This window comes from Oratosquilla oratoria, chromosome 44 (assembly GCF_046742065.1).
Source record: "Oratosquilla oratoria isolate Oo_2021 chromosome 44, ASM4674206v1, whole genome shotgun sequence".
NCBI lineage: Eukaryota > Metazoa > Arthropoda > Malacostraca > Stomatopoda > Squillidae > Oratosquilla > Oratosquilla oratoria.
Window position 1 is genome coordinate 8291805 of NC_134820.1, and position 23017 is coordinate 8314821.

The 23017-nt window shown below is 40.4% G+C and overlaps 1 protein-coding gene across 2 annotated transcripts in view; it reads left to right on the forward strand.

The window, feature by feature from the left end:
* The window catches only part of LOC143022219 (chromosome transmission fidelity protein 8 homolog), a 29689-nt gene extending 11652 nt beyond the window's left edge, over nt 1-18037 (forward strand). For both annotated transcript variants that reach the window (XM_076180328.1, XM_076180329.1), the window contains exon 3: nt 17745-18037. In XM_076180328.1, the coding sequence (XP_076036443.1) occupies nt 17745-17966 (222 nt within the window). In that variant the 3' untranslated portion in view covers nt 17967-18037. The remainder of the gene's footprint in view (nt 1-17744) is intronic.
* The last annotated feature ends 4980 nt before the right edge of the window (nt 18038-23017 follow it).

Below are 23017 nucleotides of genomic sequence, written 5' to 3' on the forward strand. Positions count from 1 at the left end.
ATAGAATTAATGGTTCCATGACTAGACAGTTTGAAAAGTTTTATTTTCATTTATTTCTGCTGGATAATGGAATGTAATCACCTATCATGGCGATGTGACTGCATTTTTATTTTTTCTTGTGTGTTGTGAGGTTGTTGATTATTTTGAGACTTGAGTTTCTGACTTTCACTTTAATTTCATTTAATTTCTGTTGTGGGATTCAAAATGTAAATATTCAGTAAACTACATACAAAAGTAGATGCAACTTTTTCTCCCATTGTTTTATATTTTTGACTGAGAACTAGTTTTTTCTGCTCAAGTTTATGCAAGATCAAATTTCTTTTATTGATTTGGATCATTTACTTTGGCTGTAAAAATGATAGGTAATCCTTCTGTATAGGGTTGTAAACTTCATAAATATTGTGAAAACCGTAATTTTTGGCTACCTCCCTAGTAAGGGGGAAAAAGCCGTGGTATATGTATGTATGTAATTTACCATTATCATTAATGCAATTAATATATTCATTGATTCCATGAGTAGGCTATTTGGAAATTTAGTTTGCTTAGCTTTATCGATTTTTGTATTTCTGATTTTCTTACATTTTGAGTTGACATATTTTTTATATTTTCAATAACAGTTATTGTTTGCTTTTCAGCTTTCATCCTTTGGAATAACTTGTTTTTGAATTATATACATTTATTTTATCTACAAACGCCTTCATCCCATGACACCAGTCTACCACAAAGGTGAAGCACTAGCTGAGTGTCCAACATGCATTTGTGGCTACTGCACCACAATGACACCCCGTCCCCCCACCATTGCCCAGCGGAAGACTGCAGCACCTGTGCAGGAAGTTAAAAAGAGGAAGAACTTAACCTATGTTCAGAAGTTAGAAATTGTGAAGATGATTGACAAAGGTGAAACAGAGCATGGTGTTGGGAAAAAGTTTGGAATAAATGAGTCAACAGTGTGTGGAATTTACCAAAACTGTGAGCATATCAAGTTCTGCATGAAAATAGCTCCATCAGAAGCTGGTGCCCAAGCTATGTGAAGTGGCAATTAAGTGCTACTCAAGACTGAACAGCTATTAGGGAGATATCTAGAGCAGTAGGTTTTACTTTATGTTAAAGCTCTGCTATGGTGGACAAAACTATTTTTTATATGGTTCGATGTACTTTTAATCAACCTGACATTCATTTCCATTGCAAATCAATTAGGTAAGGACAATTTAGTTATGTTAGCTAAATTAATAAATGGCACATGATTGAGGGGAACAGCACATGGTATACAATCTCACCATGCTCAGCCATCAGCCTGCCGGGTTAGGTTACTGCACTACAGTTATGTTTCGTTTATTTAATTTATGAAGACAGACTGTTTGTATAGGGTGGCTTTAAATGAAACAATTGGTTCATATGTTGAAAGTAAATATTTCACAGCACGAACAAACGTGCATACACTTTAGAAGCGAGAACAAGACTGGCATGGGGACGCTAAGATTCGCGGGAAAACATACACGAATCGCATGGTTCAATTGAAAAAAAATGCACACACAAATATACAATGGTAACAATCAAATCAATATGCACAATAAATATATAATACTACAAGTACGTATGTACAACACACAAGGAATATGTCACCATTACATTGCTCGGCCACCACCACTCAGTGACCCCACTGAGCAAAAGAGAAAAACAATTGACCACAGCAAGACAAAATGGACAACATATACATCTGACTCCACACACACCACAGGGGAATGACAAAAGTGTGGAAAGAAATTGGCTCATCAGCACACCCTATACATTAACAAACATATACATAAATGATTACACAAAGACAACATATACAAACACAAAAAGGAACATAAAACTGGCGCCAGTTAAAAAGAAAAGAAAAATAGAGCAATTGCCGGATGTCCAGGACATAATACTTAACATCTAAACACAACAAAATACAATACAACACAATTGGGCAACATCACAATAATAAAAAAAAATGGAAAACATTACATTGGTACATAAATGGGCAACATCACAATGAAAATTCAGGTAATTACAGGACCCCTTGACCTAAGGTCATAACAATGAGGGGTAGCGAGACAAGGCAAAGTTCTTGCTGGGGGCCCAGGAGGTGGCCGGGTAAAGGTTGGGATAGGCACTTGAGTCTTTAGCCTATCAACGTGTGCAATCTCGCTAAGGCCTGTAGAGGGGTCAAAAATCCTAAACTTGTTAGGATGTAGGCGTTCAGTCACCAAAAGGGGTCCCACAAACTTACTATTTAGTTTTGACTGGCGATCAGGTATGCTTTTGAAAGCATGATCGCCCACACTGATGGTCACAGGTGTTGCACTAGCATGTTGTTGTTTCAACATGTCGGCCTTTGAAACAACCAGTTTATCCCTAACAGAAGTATAAATGTCATGCAGCACATTACTCTAGTTTACTATAGTCATCTACATTGTAGAGGGGACGGGCAGGGCTATCAAGCATATCATATGGGAGCCGATTCTCTGATCCAAAAATAACATAATGAGGCGTTTTGCCCGTGGAAACATTAATCGTGCTATTGATACAAGCACTAACATGGGGAAGCCAATCCTCCCAAGACTCATGAAAATCACTAGCAAGGTGACGTAGGATCTCTAAAATTTTCCTGTTCGTCCTCTCCACAAGACCATTGGACGCTGGATGATAAGCAGTCACGAATGTCTGTTTGATACCATAACGTTCACAAATACCCGCCAAAACCTCGTTCTTAAATTCAGTCCCATTATCACTAAGGAGCACCGAAGGAGTGGTGTATGGACATAACACATGGGAAACTAAAGCATGTACTACAACTGGTGCAGAGCTGATGGCCAGGGGTGGTTGCTGCTGATTGGCGTAAGAAAGACTTCCCCACAGACTCAGACTATACACCCTTCATAGACAGTCAGACAAAACTCATAATGCATAATCTCAAGCACTCATCTGCCTGTGGCCCTGATAACATAAGCAACATCCACCTAAAACACATTGGACCACAAGGTATACACGCACTCACAAACATTGCAAACTACAGCTATTCACACAACACTATACCTGACATCTGGAAGCATGGTAAAATAATCACCATTCCAAAACCGAACAAAGACCCAACAATCCCAACATCGCACCGCCCAATCACACTTCTCTGCACCCCCTCTAAAGTCATTGAACGCCTAATACTTAAACTTGTCACACCATATATTCCCCTTGCTGACTCACAACACGGTTTTAGGCCACTACACTCCACAAACACACTTCTGACAAACCTCACACAAAGAATTTTAGATGGCATCAATTCAGATAGGCCCCACCACAGAACATTTCTTATAACATTGGACATTAGTAAAGCTTTTGATGCTATCCCCCGCCACAACCTAACAAATAAAATATATAACACAGACATGCTCAATAACACCAAAAGATGGCTGGCCAATTATCTGGCAGGTAGGAATGCTCATGTGTCATATAATGGCCAATCATCGCACATCAGAAACATTAAGAACGGAGTACCACAGGGCTCAGTTCTATCCCCCACACTATTTAATCTATACATGCATGACTTACCCACACCAGACACCTCAGAAATACAAATCTCTTCCTATGCAGATGACATAACAATCACATGCACACATCGTAACACAGACAAAGCTGCAGAAATAATCCAGCCTTACCTTGACACACTCAACACATGGTTCATCACAAACAGACTCAAAATAGCTCCAACCAAATCTACAGCAACACTTCTCACCAACTGGACAAAAGAACACAAATACATACCTCATCTCTACATCAACAACACTCTAATACCACACACAAACACACCGAAAATTCTTGGTGTAACATACGATACATCCATGTCTTTCAAACAACACCTCACAAACATAAAAAACAAATGCACACCTAGACTTAACGCACTTAAGTCAATCACTGGAACAACATTTGGACAAAACAAAGAAACTAATATAACAATATACAAACAATGCATACGCTCAGTGATGAATTATGCAAGTCCTGCATGGGCTCCTAATCTCAGTGAGACTCACCACAACACCCTTCAAATCATACAAAACAAAGTCCTAAAAACAATTACAGGCTGCACAAATACAACACCTACAGACCATTTACACCATGAAACAAAAGTCCTCAAAGTCAAGGACCACCTCGACATGAGAGGCACACAAACACTTGCCGCAGCCACCACAAACACATCACACCCGCTACACTACATAGCAGAACACCCACACACACCAAGAAACATTAAAACTACACCCAAAGACCTTTATTACGCACAGAAACTCTCTTCTCTTCCTCCACAACCACCAAATACCAGCCTCCGGAAACATATTCATAATCATATCACTCACCGCTCCATTAACACACTGAAAGACAACACACTGCTGCATGCCAGACCCCCTGATATCCACCCTTCTGAATCCTCTCTCCCACGAAAGGACAGAGTCCACTTGGCCAGACTGCGATGCGGTCACCACCCAGCACTTCTAAGCTACCAGAAGAGGCTGGACGACCGTGTTGTGAACAGCTGCCCAGGATGTAACACTTCACCCCATACCATACAACACATAATGGAAGACTGCATTATACACAATCATGCATTCAAACAACACAACATACACTCTATAAAGGATTTGTGGGAAAACCCAGTTTCGGCTGTGGCCTTCCTTGGGGAGACGGGACTGCTCGGACAGACAGTCTAGGGAACGACAACAACAACAACTGGTGCAGATTGACACAGACAGAGGGCTTGATATACAGACTCAGTTTGACACATTGACTATCATGAACAACACACATAATCATACACATATCCCACACCAAGCCCTCTACACTCCCTACTCTCCTGATATCACCTTCTGCTCCCCCTGCCTAACCCCAACAACATCATGGAGAGTGGTCGGAACCCTTGGTTCTGACCACCTTCCAATCATCATCACCACCAAAACAAGATGCACCCCAGTTGGCCACAGACACACATACACCAATTACAAGAAAGCTAACTGGGAAGCTTTTACTAAAGAGACAGAACAACATTTTGAAACACTTAACAGTACACCAATCACAAACATAAACATTGCTGTGCACACTTTTAATACAATCATACAAAACGCAGACAAGAGATACATCCCTAGAGGCAACAGAAAATCACACAACCCCAACTTCACACCAGAAATCCAAGACCTCATCAGACAACGTGACACACTTAAACACGATACCCCCACACCTATCCCTCAAAACATAGCAGACCAAATACAAACACTAAACACTGTGATTGCTAATAAAATACACGAACAATAAACACAAAATTGGCAAAAATTTATCAATGCACTTGATCACAAAACAAACACCAGCAAATTGTACAAAACACTCAACAGCATTACACTATCCAACAGTAACACTACACGCTCTCACGCAGCAATAATCACAACAACAGATAATCTACCCTCAAACAGACAAGCAAACGCACTCATACGTCATTTTGCACAGACAAGCCATCTCACTTCTCATCCTGACGACCGACGCACCATTCGACGTAAGAAAGACTTCCCTACAGACTCCGACTATACACCCTTCATAGACAGTCAGACAAAACTCATAATACATACTCTCAAGCACTCATCTGCCTGTGGCCCTGATAACATAAGCAACATCCACCTAAAACACATTGGACCACAAGGTATACACGCACTCACAAACATTGCAAACTACAGCTATTCACACAACACTATACCTGACATCTGGAAGCATGGTAAAATAATCACCATTCCAAAACCGAACAAAGACCCAACAATCCCAACATCGCACCGCCCAATCACACTTCTCTGCACCCCCTCTAAAGTCATTGAACGCCTAATACTTAAACTTGTCACACCACATATTCCCCTTGCTGACTCACAACACGGTTTTAGGCCACTACACTCCACAAACACTCTTCTGATAAACCTCACACAAAGAATTTTAGATGGCATCAATTCAGATAGGCCCCACCACAGAACACTTCTCATAACATTAGACATTAGTAAAGCTTTTGATGCTATCCCCCGCCACAACCTAACAAATAGAATATATAACACAGACATGCACAATAACACCAAAAGATGGCTGGCCAATTATCTGGCAGGTAGGAATGCTTATGTGTCATATAATGGCCAATCATTGCACATCAGAAACATTAAGAATGGAGTACCACAGGGCTCAGTTCTATCCCCCACACTATTTAATCTATACATGCATGACTTACCCACACCAGACAACTCAGAAATACAAATCTCTTCCTATGCAGACGACATAACAATCACATGCACACATCGTAACACAGACAAACCTGCGGAAATAATCCAGCCATACCTTGATACACTCAACACATGGTTCATCACAAACAGACTCAAAATAGCTCCAACCAAATCTACAGCAACACTTCTCACCAACTGGACAATAGAACACAAATACATACCTCATCTCTACATCAACAACACTAATACCACACACAAACACACCGAAAATTCTTGGTGTAACATACGATACATCCATGTCTTTCAAACAACACATCACAAACATAAAAAACAAATGCACACCTAGACTTAACGCACTTAAGTCAATCACTGGAACGACATTTGGACAAAACAAAGAAACTAATATAACAATATACAAACAATGCATACGCTCAGTGTTGAATTATGCGAGTCCTGCATGGGCTCCTAATCTCAGTGAGACACACCACAACACCCTTCAAATCATACAAAACAAAGCCCTAAAAACATTTACAGGCTGCACAAATACAACACCAACAGACCATTTACACCATGAAACAAAAGTCCTCAAAGTCAAGGACCACCTCGACATGAGAGGCACACAAACACTTGCCGCAGCCACCACAAACACATCACACCCGCTACACTACATAGCAGAACACCCACACACACCAAGAAACATTAAAACAACACCCAAAGATCTTTATTACGCACAGAAACTCTCTTCTCTTCCTCCACAACCACCAAATACCAACCTCCGGAAACATATTCATAATCATATCACTCACCGCTCCATTAACACACTGAAAGACAACACACTGCTGCATGCCAGACCCCCTGATATCCACCCTTCTGATCCTCTCTCCCACAAAAGGACAGAGTCCACTTGGCCAGACTGCAATGCGGCCACCACCCAGCACTTCTAAGCTACCAGAAGAGGCTGGATGACCGCATTGTGAACAGCTGCCCAGGATGTAACACTTCACCCCATACCATACAACACATAATGGAAGACTGCATTATACACAATCATGCATTCAAACAACACAACATACACTCAATAAAGGATTTGTGGGAAAACCCAGTTTCGGCTGTAGCATTCCTTGGGGAGACGGGACTGCTCGGACAGACAGTCTAGGGAACGACAACAACAACAACTGGTGCAGATTTGTTACGTAAGGGAGCTAAGATCACAAAACGAATAAAATGATCCACACACACAAGGACATACACAGAGCCCTGCATGCTACGAGGCAGTTGCAAAAGGTCTACAGCCACAGTCTGAAAAGGGCGAGAAGGAGTAGGGTACTCTATGATGGGAGCAGTGCTCGTAGAACCTTTATTCTGGGCACAAGAACTACACCGGGCTACATGAGAGGTGATGTCTAGTCGCATTTTAGGCCAATAATACTTCTGTGCCATAGCCAGAGTTTTGTCACGACCTAGGTGACCAGCCTGAGGGGCATCATGAGCAAGGGACAAAACAACGGGAACTAGAGACTCAGGGATCACTAGCTGTGCCACATCTTGCTCAAACACTTCCACATTACGAATGAGGGAAAATTGGTACAGAGGTACTGGTAAAGCTGGTAAGATGGAATCATCACCAGACTCCAAAGCATAAATGACAGCAGACCAAACAGGGTCTTCACGCTGAGCTTTTACCAGATCCTGCAGGGAAAAGTTATGAATCACGGTAACAGCAGCAACAGGGATATTCCGTGAAAGTGCATCAGCAACATGGTTCGCATGCCCGGGGACATGCTTTAGGGTTGGATTGAATTCCTCAATCATGAGGAACCATCTGGCTAGGCGACCGGACAGATTCTTGCCCTGAAAAAGCTGAGTGACAGCAGTGTGGTCCGTGTAGACAGTAATAGGATATCCAAAAATGATATCACGGAAGTGCTTTAAAGCCCACACCACTGCCAGGGCCTCTAAATGAGTAACAGAGTAACGGGACTCAGGCTTATTAAGAATGTGACTAGCATATGCAATAACATGAGGTCTACATCCATCTACTTGCTGCATGAGTACAGCTCCAATACCTGTACCAGAAGCATCTGTACAAATAGTAAAGAGGATACTATAATCAGGGAAAGCCAACACAGGTGCTTCAGTAAGAGCAAGCTTCAAGGAATCAAAACTTGTCTGATGGACATCACGCCACTGGAAGGAAGAGTCCTTCTTGAGAAGGCGAGTGAGAGGGGAAGCAATTGAAGCAAAGTCTTTAATGAATGCATGATAGTATCCTGCAATTCCAAGGAAGGAACTTACGTTTTCAACCGACTTCGGTACAGGGAAGTCTCTGACTGCCTTGATCTTTTCACCAGTGGTATGGATACCATGCTTGTCTACAACATGACCTAGAAACTGGATACTAGCCTTGAAAAAGGAAGATTTGGGTAAGTTGAGTTTTAACCCAGCTTCAGCAAAACGTTGCAAGACCATGGACAACTTAGAAAAGTGGCTTTCCACATCTTTGGAAACAAGAATCAAATCATCCAGGTAAACAAAAAGTCCATTCCCAATTAAGCCATGAAAAATGGAGTTAACTAAACGCTGGCAAGTCAAAGGAGCATTCCGCAAACCCATGGGGCAACGAAGCCATTCATAGTGCCCACTGGGAGTCGAGAAGGCTGTGATCTTATGAGACTTCTCCTCCAGGGGTATCTGCCAAAAAACTGCTTTTAAATCTAAAGTGGTGAACACCGTATTACCATTGCCAATGGACTGAAGAAGCTCGCTTAAGATAGGCAGAGGATAATGATCAGGAAGAGTGGCTAATGAAATTTAACACAAGTAAATGCAAGGTAATGCACATAGGTAAAAATAACAGTAAGTACAATTACAAGTTATTTGGAAATTCGTTAACAAAAGTGGATAGTGAAAAAGATCTCGGCGTAATTATCAGTAACGACCTCAAATCATCCAAGCAGTGTATTTCAGCCTCTGAGAAAGCAAATAAGATTCTAGGACTGATTGCGCGATCTTTTGATTTCAAAAGTCCATCACTCATTGACAAGCTATATAAATCGTTAGTTCGTCCACATTTGGAATATGCTGTTTCCGTATGGTCACCGAATCTCATTAAAGACATTGACAGACTGGAAAAAGTACAACGGCGAGCCACAAAACTGATTCCAAATATAAAAAATAAATCATATGAAAATCGACTAAAACACATGAATTTGTTTTCCCTAAAAAAGCGTAGACTCAGAGGTGACTTGATACAGGTCTTTAAGATTTTAAAGGGAATTGACAACATCAAAAGTGACAAAATTTTGACATTGAATGAGAATCAGACAAGAAACAATGGTCTCAAACTGTCTGGAAATAGATTCAGTTTGGAAGTAGGTAGAAACAACTTTGCCAACTGTGTAGTTAATGAATGGAATAAACTTCCTGCACAGGTAGTGCAATGTAGTTCAGTTCGAAGCTTTAAGAATCATTTAGATAAATACCTAAGTAAGATGCTGTAATGATTATAATTTATCTTATTTGTTTTTGTTTTGTTATCATTTGTCTGTCTGATTTTCATTTATTAGTTATATGTCAATTTATTATTATTTACTATTTACCTGTTTGTTTATTATTTAACTATACCTATGCATTTATTTATGTATTTTATTTGTTATTTACATTATTATAGTTTTTATTTATTATTTTATTATTAATATGATTTTTTTTTTTTTTTTTTTTTTTTTTGCATCCGACCTAGATATGGATCAAAAGGTCTCCTGTCAGCATGCTCCGCCTTTGTAATCCTTTGAGTGACCTCATTGACTTTCCTGTAATCAACAACAGGACGAAAAGATCCATCTTTCTTAGGCACCAGGAGAAGAGGCGAATTCCACTCGGAGTGGGACTCCTGTACAACACCTTCACTCAACAAATCGTCAACCAAGGACTGGGCTATAAGCCGACGAAAGTGAGGTAACCTGTAAGAGGGGACCTAAACAGGACGAGTGCCTGGCTGAAGATCAATTCTATGAACCACACGATCTGTAACCCCTAACGGATCACCTGGTAAAGCCAAAGCCTGACGGTGGGTAACTAGCAGGTCAAGGAGACGAGGCGTCTCCTCAGGAAAATCAGTCTCTCCTACAAATGAGGCAAGCTCAGAAGCTAAGTGAGTAGGGTCACGTGTTGGAGGAGACTGTAGAACAGAAGCTGCTATAATAGGCGAATCCTGGAAAGCAGCAATGTGTACCACCTCAAAGGAGCCTAAGTGACTGCCAGGAGAGAGAGGAATAGGAGCACCCGTGACATTGGTTACCATCGCTGTGGTAACATGATCCTCACGAATAGTGGCGAGAGTTCCTTCTAGGGCAAGCCGACGAATACGAATAGAGTCAGGCAAAGAGAGAACGTCAGACCCAATCGGGGCACCTGAGACGCGCACTGGAACTCGAACAGAACTTGAAGGTTCAATAAGATGCTCTCCTACAACAACAGCAGCACAATGAGCAACAGGGGTAGAGCGCTTAAAAGTTGGGACAGGCACATGTGTGGACTGATCAAGCACAGGAGAATCACAAACAGAAACTGGCCTATCCGAAGCAGAGATATCAAAATTGCAGAAAGTCACTACACGGCGACTAGGAGAAATATCTATGCTATGAGCTGTAAGAGCATCAATACCCAAGAGACAATCACACTTAAGGGCAATGCCAGAGACAACAGCAAAAGTGACATTGAAGACTGTAGCATGCGAGGGAAACTGTAAAGGAAGACAAACAGACCCAAGAACAAGCAAGGGAGAACCTTGCACAGAATGCAAATTATTACAAAAGGGAGATAAAGGGAGATTATACAATTCCCGTAGAGCAAGGTAAGCCTTTCTACTTAACAGACTACATTCTGCACCAGTATCTACAGTGACTGAAAGAGGCGTATCCCTAGTAAGAAATTGAAAGGTAAGTAATTGAGAAGATTCAACAGCCACAAAAGGAATTATTTGAGACTGAACATTGCTGGTCAACTCTTTGGGTTGGGAAACACGCGCTGGGAAAAATGGGATTGACGAGGCTGGTGAGAAGTCTCATCCCTAAGTTTCAGAACCTTGAAACATTGATCATTTGAATGTTTACATTGACCATGGATATGGCAATAACTGAGTCTACCTGGAGGTTCTACTCTGGAAAGGTCATGTGACAGATTAGAAGAAACAGTGGGTACACTCCTGCGAACAGGGGACAGTCTTGTCTTGTGTACCTGGCGCCTACGGCGGTAACAAAACTCGCTCGAATGACCAGACCTGTTACAAAAGGTACATAACAGGGGAGGGGGGGTAACTGTAGATTGAGGGGAACTATGAGTAGGAACTGTAGACTGAGAGAACTGAGGAGAACAAGGGACATGACTATGTTGATGAGCATTGCTAATACACAAGGAACTAGACTGCACTTCCCCCAGTTTACGAGAAAGTTGTGACGCAAAAGACAATAGAGTCTCATCAGGCTTATACATGAGAGAAGATGCTGCTCTTCTCTCAGAAGGCACCAAAAAAGGATATACAAGAGAAATTCAATGATAAGACGAAATCTATCTACAGAAATGTTACCATTCTCTACCCAGTCTGACTGTGAAAGTGACTCTAAAGCTTCAACAGCAAGGATACTGGCCTGAGCTTGCGCCCGTCTATAATCAAGAGTGCCCAGTCGGGATACGAGAGTATCAGCCAGTTTGAAGCACCAATGGAACGCACCACCACCAAGAGTATCTGAAAAAAGTTTAAGAAAGTTAGACCTAAAGGTGTCATAATTATAGTTCAGAAATTTAGGATCTAAACACGAAGCCGAGAGTAACTCTGATGCTAGAGAATTTGGCACAATCTGGGACCTCACAAAGGAGATCTTTTCAGGCCCCATCAAAACATTCGACTAAATAATGGCGTCCTCACATTGGTGGATAAAATCAGTCGCCCTATAATGAGGATCTTGACCAGAAAATTGCACCACCGATGGATTTTGATGAAGTAATGTTAATTTGTGAGCCATTGTCTCAGATGAGCTTGGCGGACTGATAAATGAAGGCCTCTTAGACTTAGACATGATGGGAGATGACAACCTGAACCCACTTCTTAAAAGCATATGATAACACTGACACCAAGCAAATACAACACACTAGCATAAGCATGAAATAATGTAAAAAAAATAATATAGAGAAATCACATGGACATGAGACATGAACGTAAGAAAATAATACACACAAACACAGCATTGACACAGAAACAATGCAATACATAAACCACAATGAAGAAAAAATTATATTAAGACCGTAATTAGAAAAAATTCAATAATAATATAGAGCACTAATACGTAAGTATACAACATACGTCACAGGCGACGGGAGTCTAAACATTCCGGGGTAACATTTCAGAATGTAAACAAGTGACGTCACCAAAAAAAAATGGCCGCTTCAATCACGACCGGATAGTTGAATTTATTTTGTGTTAATTAATTTTATCTTATTTATGTAATGTATTTTTTTCACCATATATTCACAAAATTAATAGAAAGACAAAATTGGTAACAAGGTCCAAGGTAGCCAAAGTATATGGCGCAAAGCGATCTCAAGGCTGTCCAGGAACGCCAATGACCGGAATTTCAGTAGACTTGTTTCCTCTGAAGAATACAATTATGGCTGTCCAAAATCCTCCACCATCCAGGCCCAAATTTGTGCTGAGAACACACACAGGAACCCAAGGCGATCCAGTGGCAGGGCAGACGCCGATGATGCCCGAGAAGAGCGGGAACAAAAAGAAATCACCTGGCGCAAATCACCTGCGCCGAAATACAAACTGAAGTCACTGTGTCCAGAGCACTATCATGTCTATTATTAGTTAAGTTCACTGAAAAACACCTGGCTGGAAAGGAAAAATGGGGAGAAAAAAGACATCGCCACAACGCGTACCGGCCGGCAATTCTCAAAGTCACACAAATCGAGTTCTGTATATATACACAATGAATGTTTACGCACTGCCACCAAAATGTATATGGTGGCTTTAAATGAAACAATTGGTTCATATGTTTAAAGTAAATATTTCACAGCACGAACAAATGTGCGTACACTTTAGAAGCGAGAACAAGACTGGCGTGGGGATGCTAAGATTCGCGGGAAAACATACACGAATCGCATGGTTTGATTTTTAAAAAATGCACACACAAATATACAATGGCAACAATCAAATCAATATGCACAATAAATACATAATAATACTACAAGTACGTATGTACAACACACAAGGAATATGTCATCATTACATGTTCATTTAAAATGTTTTCATGTATTTTTAATTTATCTATCATTTATTACCAGTTATAAGTTATAAGTATACATATCTTATAACTTACATATTGAAACTGGTAATAAAATATAGTGTACACCAAAACAAGTCCAAAAAAGTTCAGTAAAACATTACCTAATGGTTTGTGTGACAGGCAAAGTGGAACTTGTCAGTCAGCACACATGATGTTATGGACACTGCCAAGGAGCACGGTAATTTGTGTATTGGGGACAAACGGGTAGAGAATTAAAAACAAGAATAAAAGAACATAAAAATTCAGTAAAATATGCACAACAGAACTCCGCGGTATTTCAAAATGTTGCCAACAATAATCACCGCATAAACTGGGATGAGGTCAAAATCATTTTCAAATCAAAATGTAGTTATAAAAGGAAAACTATTGAATCTTCCTTAATTAAACAATTCCCCAACTTTAACATTTCAAAAGGACAATGGTCACCTGATTATATAACCACCTTGGCAGTTAATAAATTACTTCCTTATACAGACGCTCCTCTACTTACGTTCATTCGTTTTACGTTTTTTCGATTTTACATTTGAATTGACTAGAAAAATTTTGTTAATTTTTTTGGTGATTTTTTTAGTTTAGCGCGCTCTCCGTAGTATGAGACTTTCAAACGATACTTACGCAAGACGCTGCATCAATTGTTTACATGGCACAAACAACAGACTGAACGTGCCTTGCCTCCTCCTCCTCCTCCCCTCCTCCTTCTCCTCCACCATCTCACTTTGTTGCTTGAATTTAATTTATTTGAAATTAATGTTATTATTTTACAATGTTATGTTTATGATTAATGATTTAGGGGTGTTTTATAAGATACGGTAATAGAATTTATGGATGTATAGTACAGTATGAATGGTCATACATTACTGGAATGTACAGTAACAACTTACGTTCATTTTCACGTTACGTTCGGCCGTTCGGAACGTAAGTTGAGGAGCGTCTGTATTGTAAAAGCGGACGACTTGCCACAAAGCCTGCGCAGCAACATAGACGCTACCTGATATGACATGTCCATGTTTCCTCACTCCACCTCTCTCCTCTGTATATAAGAAATGTTTTTTCTCTTGTCTTTGTATTCCGCTTGAAGAGGATCACAGCAAGTGATAGAAATATATGGAAATCGTTATTTCCTTTCTTTTCTTAAATCCAATCAACAGTGGGTTTTTAGTGCATTTATTAATGTGTTACGACATTACTGGACAGTTACCTAGTTGTATTATATGGGAAGGGGAGCTATGCTTATAGTGACCCATCTTTGTATTTCTCAGCATCTAGTTTGTTCTTAATTTTTTGTATGGTGTTTGCACACACTATTGTTTCGTTTGATTTGTTCCAGACATACCACTCTGTGGAAAACTATTTGATTTTTTTTTATTTTCAGATCTCTTCTATAACTATCCTTTTTGAGTTTCTTTTTATGTCCTCTTGTTATTCTTTTATCTCACTTTAATAAGTCTTCTCTGTCAAGGACTTCCATGCCTTTCATAATTCTGTAAATGGCCAGTAGATCCCCTTTCTCTTCTTTGTTCCAGGGTTGGTAATTCCAGTTTAGACAATCTTTGTTCGTATATCAACTTTGAAAGTGTTTGGGTCATCTTTGTCATTGTTTTTTGGATTCTTTCTTAGATTTCTTGCATCAAAAGAATAGATAAGTTCATGTCACATCACAAAGTGAAAAGTGTTAAGGTAACTGCTGAGGTGGTGAGTGGTAATGATTCTGCAGCTCATGCATATCCTGAGTTCTTGAAAAACATTATTGAGGAAGACCAGTACACTCCCAATCAAATATTCAACATGCATGAGACTAATTTCTACTGGAAGACAATACCTAAAAAAACTTTCATCATGAATAAGTCAACCAAGGTTCATGGAAGGAAGGCAATAAAAGAATGCTTTACCCTGCTATTCACAATGAATGCATTGGGAACCTGCCACATGAAGCCAACAGTTGTGCATCGAGCCAAATAACCCAGGGCCAACAGAGGATGCAACATGAAAAGGTTGAATATGCACTGGTTAAACTCAAAGAAGGGGTACATGTTGGCAAAACTTTCTCATGACAGGTTCAAAGAGGCATTAATCCCCGAGGCTGAGGAGGTTTGCCAAGTGAATGATGTCAGGTTTTACATTCTACTCTTTGATAATGCCACAGTTCATTCTCCACTTCTTTGGACTGATCATCCTGATGTTAAAGTGGGTTTTTTTCCACCTAACACTAGCATTAATCCAGCCACTGGCCCAGGAAGTGATAGCTCTTGTGAAGGCAGCATACTTGAGCCTGCAGTTCAGGGCAATGTGGCAGGCAACAGATAATTCCACAGTCATACAGTAGTTGGTGGATAGTGAGTGTGAGGATGAGGACATTGGTGCAAGGGGATACTGAGGCAGAACAGCAAGTGATTTGCTATTGGAAATCTTGCAATGTTAAACAAGCAATTGACTTAGTAGTAGACTGCTGGAATAGTGTTACCCCTGCCACTGTCAACCATGCTTGGTGTAACATTTTGGAGGGATTACCTGAGGGTTGCCAGGTGGCTGTACTTGGTAACCCACAGACAGTTAAAGCAAAGGCAGAAACAGCAGCAGCAGAGGCATGGTAAATCCCTGGAGCTGGATTTGCTGATGTGACTGGTCAGGACATCAGGGAAATAATTCAGCCTCTTGCAGCAACTTCAGAAGATAATGTTGACGAGGATGAAGTAGCACATGAAGAGGAAAGTGAAAATGTGATGCATGTTGGCCTTTAATTGATGACAAGACTGATAGAATTGGGTTGCAGGCTATGCCACCTCTTCAAACAAGATCTGAGTGCCAACAGTGAGGAAAAATGCTCATTAATAAGTAGGGCACTGGAAAGTTATGAAGATCAATATCATGACCACATCAGCTCTCTCCATCAGCATCAGATCACGGACTTCTTACAGCGTTGCAATCAGGCATAGCAACCAGAGGGTGAACTAAGACCAGGACACTCCAACCAGCCCTCTGACTTAGATCAAACATGTGACTGTTAGGGCTTCTCTGGTGCTATGGATGATGAAATCCTGGATGAGTTACAGGCTTGTCGGGTTGGTAACTAACACTCTACCTAAGCCTTGGAATCTACCCATCCACCTTAGCTCCTGATTGTCCACAATGAAGTAAATAAAATGCTATAAAATATATGTTATTGTTATGATTCTTGATTAAGTTTTTTATACTGTATTATTTCATTTTTATACTATCATATGGTATAAAGATGGCAAAAAAAAAAAAAATGACAGCTTGGAGGTCCTAGTATTAATTTGAATTATTATCATAGGTTCTTCAGTTTGGCTATTGTGATTGGCTATTGCACAGTGATAAATGCACCAATTATGCACAATAGCGGAGGGTTGATTGTAATTTCCTCTTAGTATCCATTCCCAAATGTCTATTTCCTATTACACTTTTTAGTCCCCCAAGGGACTAAATCAACATTCTACCTCCACCTCTACTCCTCCCTTTCCTGCCACATTCATATCCAAATGTCTCATGCTATCCACTTCCTCCAATCTCTCTCCCTTAATGCTCACTTCCAATTTGCTGCCATCCTCTCCCCTTGCACATCTCATCACCTTACTTTTACCCACATTTATCTTCAACTTCCTTTCTTTCGCTTACCTTCCCAAACTCTATCACTAATTTCCTTAATCCCTCTGATCCTGCTACAAGTGCAGTGTCATCAGCAGATAATTACTGGCTTATCTCCCACTTGTCTCCATTTTCTTTAATCATCTCCAGTCACTGGTCCATTACCCTTGCATTTACCTCTCGCACCACTCCATCCATGTATAAATTGAACAACTATGGCAACAACATATTCCTGGCAAAGTCCCACTTTCACCTGAAACCACTCTCTCTATTCCTAATTCTAACACATAAAAACTCTTGACTGCTCATAACGGCTTTCCACCTAACCCATATATACCCACACCTATTTAGCTTACTCAGACCTCCCACCTAACTTTATGAACTCAAACTGGTTCAGAGCTATAGTGCAATATTACCCTTAAGGATGGAGGTGTTTGTGAATTGTTGGCAATGAAATATAATACCATTTTGTTTTTTGTATGTATGTTTATACAGTTTTCACAGGGTGTAAAATTACTTCATCTTTTGTCTATTTCAGGGGGTTCCAGTTTTAATCATTGGGCATCATATCTTGTATGGAAAAGTTCAAGATCTCCGGAAGCCTTTTGCAGTTATGGAGAAAGTAAAGATGAGTGAAGGTGCTGTGATGATAGGATCTGCTCCAGTAGTATATCATGTAAAGGCTGTAATTAGAAAGAAGCTCCTCTTCAATACTCGGCCCAAACCAATCATTGCTAATGTTCCAAAGTCAACAAAATGATATAAATATATATTTACATGTACTAATTCTTTTTGTATTTCTTTATTTGATAAATATATAGAAAGTATTAAGATCATCTTGTAATTGCAATATCCAGTTGATGTCAGTCTTATCATTCTATTTAACTCTCTCACTACAGTGAAGTCTTCTCATGCATGCTATAAAAGGCAACTAAGTGGGATGGACTGAGAGGACAAGGGATCCTCCACGCTCTTTTCCTCCAATGAAAAGTTAAAGCATAAGATGGGAGGAAGACTAACCAGAATCCTAGTAATTGGGTTATTTGATAAAAATGGATGTGGTACAGATGAGAGTAAGAGGGAAGAGATTAATAGTATATTTGTGAAAAGAAAGGTGAATATGATAGTATTGAGTGAAACTATGTATTTACCCAGTTGTATTATACGGGAAGGGAGCTATGCTCGTGGTGACTCGTCTTTTTATCTTTCAGCATCAAGTTTATTCTTAAAATTGTGAATAGTGTTTGCACACCCTGTTTTTTCATCTAAGTTATTCCATATATCCAGCATTCTGTGTGGGAAGCTATTCTTTTTCCTATCTCTTCTATAGTTGTCCTTTTTGAGTTTCTTTTCATGACCTCTTGTTTTTCCATTGTCATTTTTTAGTAAATCTTTTCTGTCAAGGGTTTCCATTCCTTTCATGATTCTATATATAGTCAGTAGATCACCTCTTTCTCTTCTTTGCTCTAGTGTTGGTAGTTCTAGTTTTGATAATCTTTGTTCGTATGTTAATTTAGAAAGAGCTGGTGCCAACTTTGTTGTTACTCTCTGTATTCTTTCTAGTTTCCTTATATTCTTTTTAGTACTGGGTGTCCATAGTGTCGCTGCATATACCAGTTTTGGTCTGATCAATGTGACTAGTATTTTTTTTTTATCATTTCTTCATCCAAGTATTCAAATGCCATTTTCATTGACCTTAGTTGGTTGTATGTTTCACCTACTATTTTCTTTATATGTCTGTCCAGTGTCATGTCATTGCTGATTATCACTCCAAGGTCCCTTTCCAAGTGCACTTTTTTTTTATTTCATTTTTGCCAATTTTGTAATTTTTTGAAATTCTGTTTTTGCTTTTACCAAACTCCATCATGCTACACTTCTTGATATTAAAGTTCACCTCCCACTTTTGAGCCCATTTCCAGATTGTGTCCATGTCTGATTGTAATGAGTCACAGTTCTCATTTGTTGATACTTTCTTTAATATTTTTGCATCATCTGCAAAGAAATTCATAGAACAATCAACTCCTTCATCCATGTCGTTTATGTATAAAGCAAACATGATTGGAGCTAGTACTGACCCTTGTGGAAAACCACTTATCATTTCTTCCCATTTCGAGTATTTGTCTCTAATTACTACCCTCATTCTTCTCCCATTCAGGAAGTCTTCCATCCATTTTAATATATTACCTGCAATGCCACCTAATGATTCTAATTTTCCTATTAATTTTTTGTGTGGTACTTTGTCAAATGCCTTTTGTAGATCTAGATAGGCACAGTCTGCCCACGTGTAGTGGAGTGGAAGGAGGTTTCCTCAAGGATAATGGGGATGAAGGTGAAACTGGGAAAGGAGATGTGGGTCTTTGTAAGTGCATATGGGCCTGGCAGTGAGAAGAGTGTAGAAGAGAGGGAGGCCTTTTGGATAGATTTAAATGAGTGCATAGAGATTTAGGGAGAAATGTCAATGTAATAGTACTGGGAGACCTTAATGCTAGGGTAGGAAATGGTCCAGTTGATGGAGTGGTTGGGAAATTTGGATTTCCAGGAAAGAATCGTAGTGGAGAGTTGATGGTGGAAATGTGTCTAGAAAGAGAGTTGATGATAGCAAATACAGTGTTTCGGAAGAAAGTCAAGCATAAGTACACATGGGAGAAGATGGTGGATGGAAGGGTGGTAGATAGAGCGTTGATGGATTATGTAGTGGTAAATAGGACTATGATAGGAAGAGTTAAGGATGTACATGTGCTAAGGAGAGAGGGTGGGGGAATATCAGATAATTTTTTGGTGGAAGGTAAGTTAAGAGTGGAGGATAGATGGAGAAAGAGGAAAGGGACAAAAGGTAGGGAAGTGCTTAGAGTGAACTCTTAAAGGAAAAGGAGAAGGAGTACAAGAAGAAGCTAAAGGAGGAGTGGGAGGGAGTGAAGGATAGAGTAGAGCTAGGTGTGGAGGAGGAATGGGGATGGTTCAAGGAGGGAGCCACAAGGTGTGCAAGGATGGTGTGTGGAACAAGAAGAACAGGAGGAAATAGAAGGAAGGGTAGTGAATGGTGGGATGAGGAAACAAAGAAGGTTGTAGAAGAGAAGAAGCGAGCTTTCACAGATTGGTTCCAAAATAGGACGAGGGAGTCATATGAGAGGTACAAAGAAAAGAAAAGAGAAGTAAAGCAAAAGGTAAAGGAGGCAAAGAGGAGAGCAGATGTGAAGTGGGGTAAGAGTATGACAGAAAATTTTGAAAGTAATAAAAAGATGTTTTGGAAAGAAATTAAGAGAGGAAGAGGAGGTGAATCAAGTAGAGAAGAAAAGGTAAAAGGTGCAGATGGAGAGATGATAATGTAAAAGAAGGCAGTAAGGGGAATATTGGCAGAATATTTTAGGGAGTTGCTAAATGTGAAGGAGGATAGGGAGGGAAAGATAGCTGCAGTGGGAAATGCTAAGAAAATGAGAGTGATGAGTGAGGAAAATGGAGGAGAAATAAGGAAGGATGAAGTGAAGGCAGTTGTTAAGATGATGAAAGCAGGTAAGGCACCTAGTCTGGATGGATGCCATGCAGAATGTCTAAAAAAAAGGAGATACAGTGATGGTGGACTGGCTAGGGAGGTTATTTAATGTTTGCTGGAGAGAGGGTAGAGTGCCAGAGGATTGGAGGAGTACCTGTATAGTTCCACTTTACAAGGGAAAAGGGGACAAGTGTGAATGTAGTAGTTTCAGAGGGATTAGCTTGTTAAGTGTAGTTGGGAAGGCTTATGGGAGGGTCTTGATTGAGAGGATTAGGAGATGAACAGAGGGAATAATTGGTGAGTAACAGTGTGGATTTAGGATGGGTAGAGGTTGTGTAGATCAGATCTTTGTGGTAAGACAAATATGTGAGAAAGATATAGGAAAGGGGAAGGATGTTTTTTGGGCTTTTATGGATCTGGAAAAGGCTTACGATAGGGTAGACAGACAGGCACTGTGGGAGGCTATGCAGATATATGGGATAGGAGGAAAGCTTCTAGGAGCTGTCAAGAGTTTTTATGAGAGTAGTAGAGCTTGTGTCAGGATTAGAAATGGAGAGAGTGAGTGGTTTGAGGTAAAGGTGGGACTTCGTCAAGGATGCGTTATGTCGCCCTGGCTGTTCAACTTATACATGGATGGGGTAGTGCGAGAGGTAAATGCAAGGGTAGTGGGTCAGGGATTGGATATGGTTAAAGAAAATGGAGAAAAGTGGGAGGTGAGCCAGCTGTTGTTTGCTGACGACACTGCGCTTGTGGCAGGATCGGAGGAGGGATTGAGGAAGTTGGTGACAGAGTTTGGGAGAGTATGTGATAGAAGAAAGCTAAAGATAGATGTGGGTAAAAGTAAGGTGATGAGATGTACAAGGGGTGAAAGTGGCAGTAGACTGGAAGTGAGCATTAAGGGAGAGCGACTGGAGGAAGTGGATAGTTTTAGATACTTGGGTGCAAATGTGGCAGGAAAAGGTGGAGTGAAGGTGGAGGTAGAATGTAGATTGAGAGAAGCGAGTAAATGCCTTGTTGGATTGAAGAGTGTAATGAGGAATAGACATTTGGGAATGGATGCTAAGAGGAGACTGTATGAAGGAGTGATTGTGCCAACAGCACTGTATGGGGCAGAAACATGGAACATAAGAGAGGAAGAGAGAAGGAGTTTGAATGTGTTTGAGATGAGGTGTCTGAGAAGTATGATGGGGGTTACTGGGCTAGATAGAGTGAGAAATGAGGAGGTGAGGAGAAGAACGGGGGTGGAAAGGGAGTTGGGAGATAGGGTTGATGAAAGATGACCCGTCATCCAGGAGGTGCTAAGATAAGAGGGAGGGTGGAGGGGTGTGGAGTGTATTCAGGGATGGAATGGGTGGGAATGATTTTATGCCTTTTCCTTTTTGGCTACCTCCCTTGTAAGGGGGAAAAAGCCTTGGTATATGTATGTATGTATTCTTGAATAGAAGCAGATTAGATTTGTTGTACATGATCTTCCTTGTCTAAATCCAAATTGGCTTGGGTTTAGTATAGATTTTTCTTCCAGATGTTTAACCCATCTAGTTTTAATCACTTTTTCACATATTTTAGCTACTGTGCTTGTTAGGGAGACCAGTCTGTAGCTAGTTGGATCTTCCTTACTTCCTTCTTTATATATTGGTACATTGTTTGCATTTTTCCAGTCTTGTGATATTTTCCTTCTTTGAGCAAGCATTTGATTATAGTGTGTATTTTACCTGTTAGTTTTGCCTGTTAGTTTTACCTGTTGGATCTGGAAAAGGCTTATGACAGGGTAGACAGAAAGGCACTGTGGGAGGTTATGCGGATATACGGGATAGGAGGAAAGCTTCTGGGAGCTGTCGAGAGTTTTTATGAGAGTAGTAGAGCTTGTGTCAGGATTAGAAATGGAGAGAGTGAGTGGTTTGAGGTAAAGGTGGGACTTCGTCAGGGATGCGTTATGTCACCCTGGCTGTTCAACTTATACATGGATGGGGTGGTGCGAGAGGTAAATGCAAGGGTAGTGGGTCAGGGATTGGAGATGGTTAAGGAAAATGGAGAAAAGTGGGAGGTGAGCCAGCTGTTGTTTGCTGACGACACTGCGCTTGTGGCAGGATCGGAGGAGGGATTGAGGAAGCTGGTGACAGAGTTTGGGAGAGTGTGTGATAGAAGAAAGCTGAAGATAAATGTGGGTAAAAGTAAGGTGATGAGATGTACAAGGGGTGAAAGTGGCAGTAATCTGGAAGTGAGCATTAAGAGAGAGCAACTGGAGGAAGTGGATAGTTTTAGATATTTGGGTGCAAATGTGGCAGGAAAGGGTGGAGTGAAGGTGGAGGTAGAATGTAGAT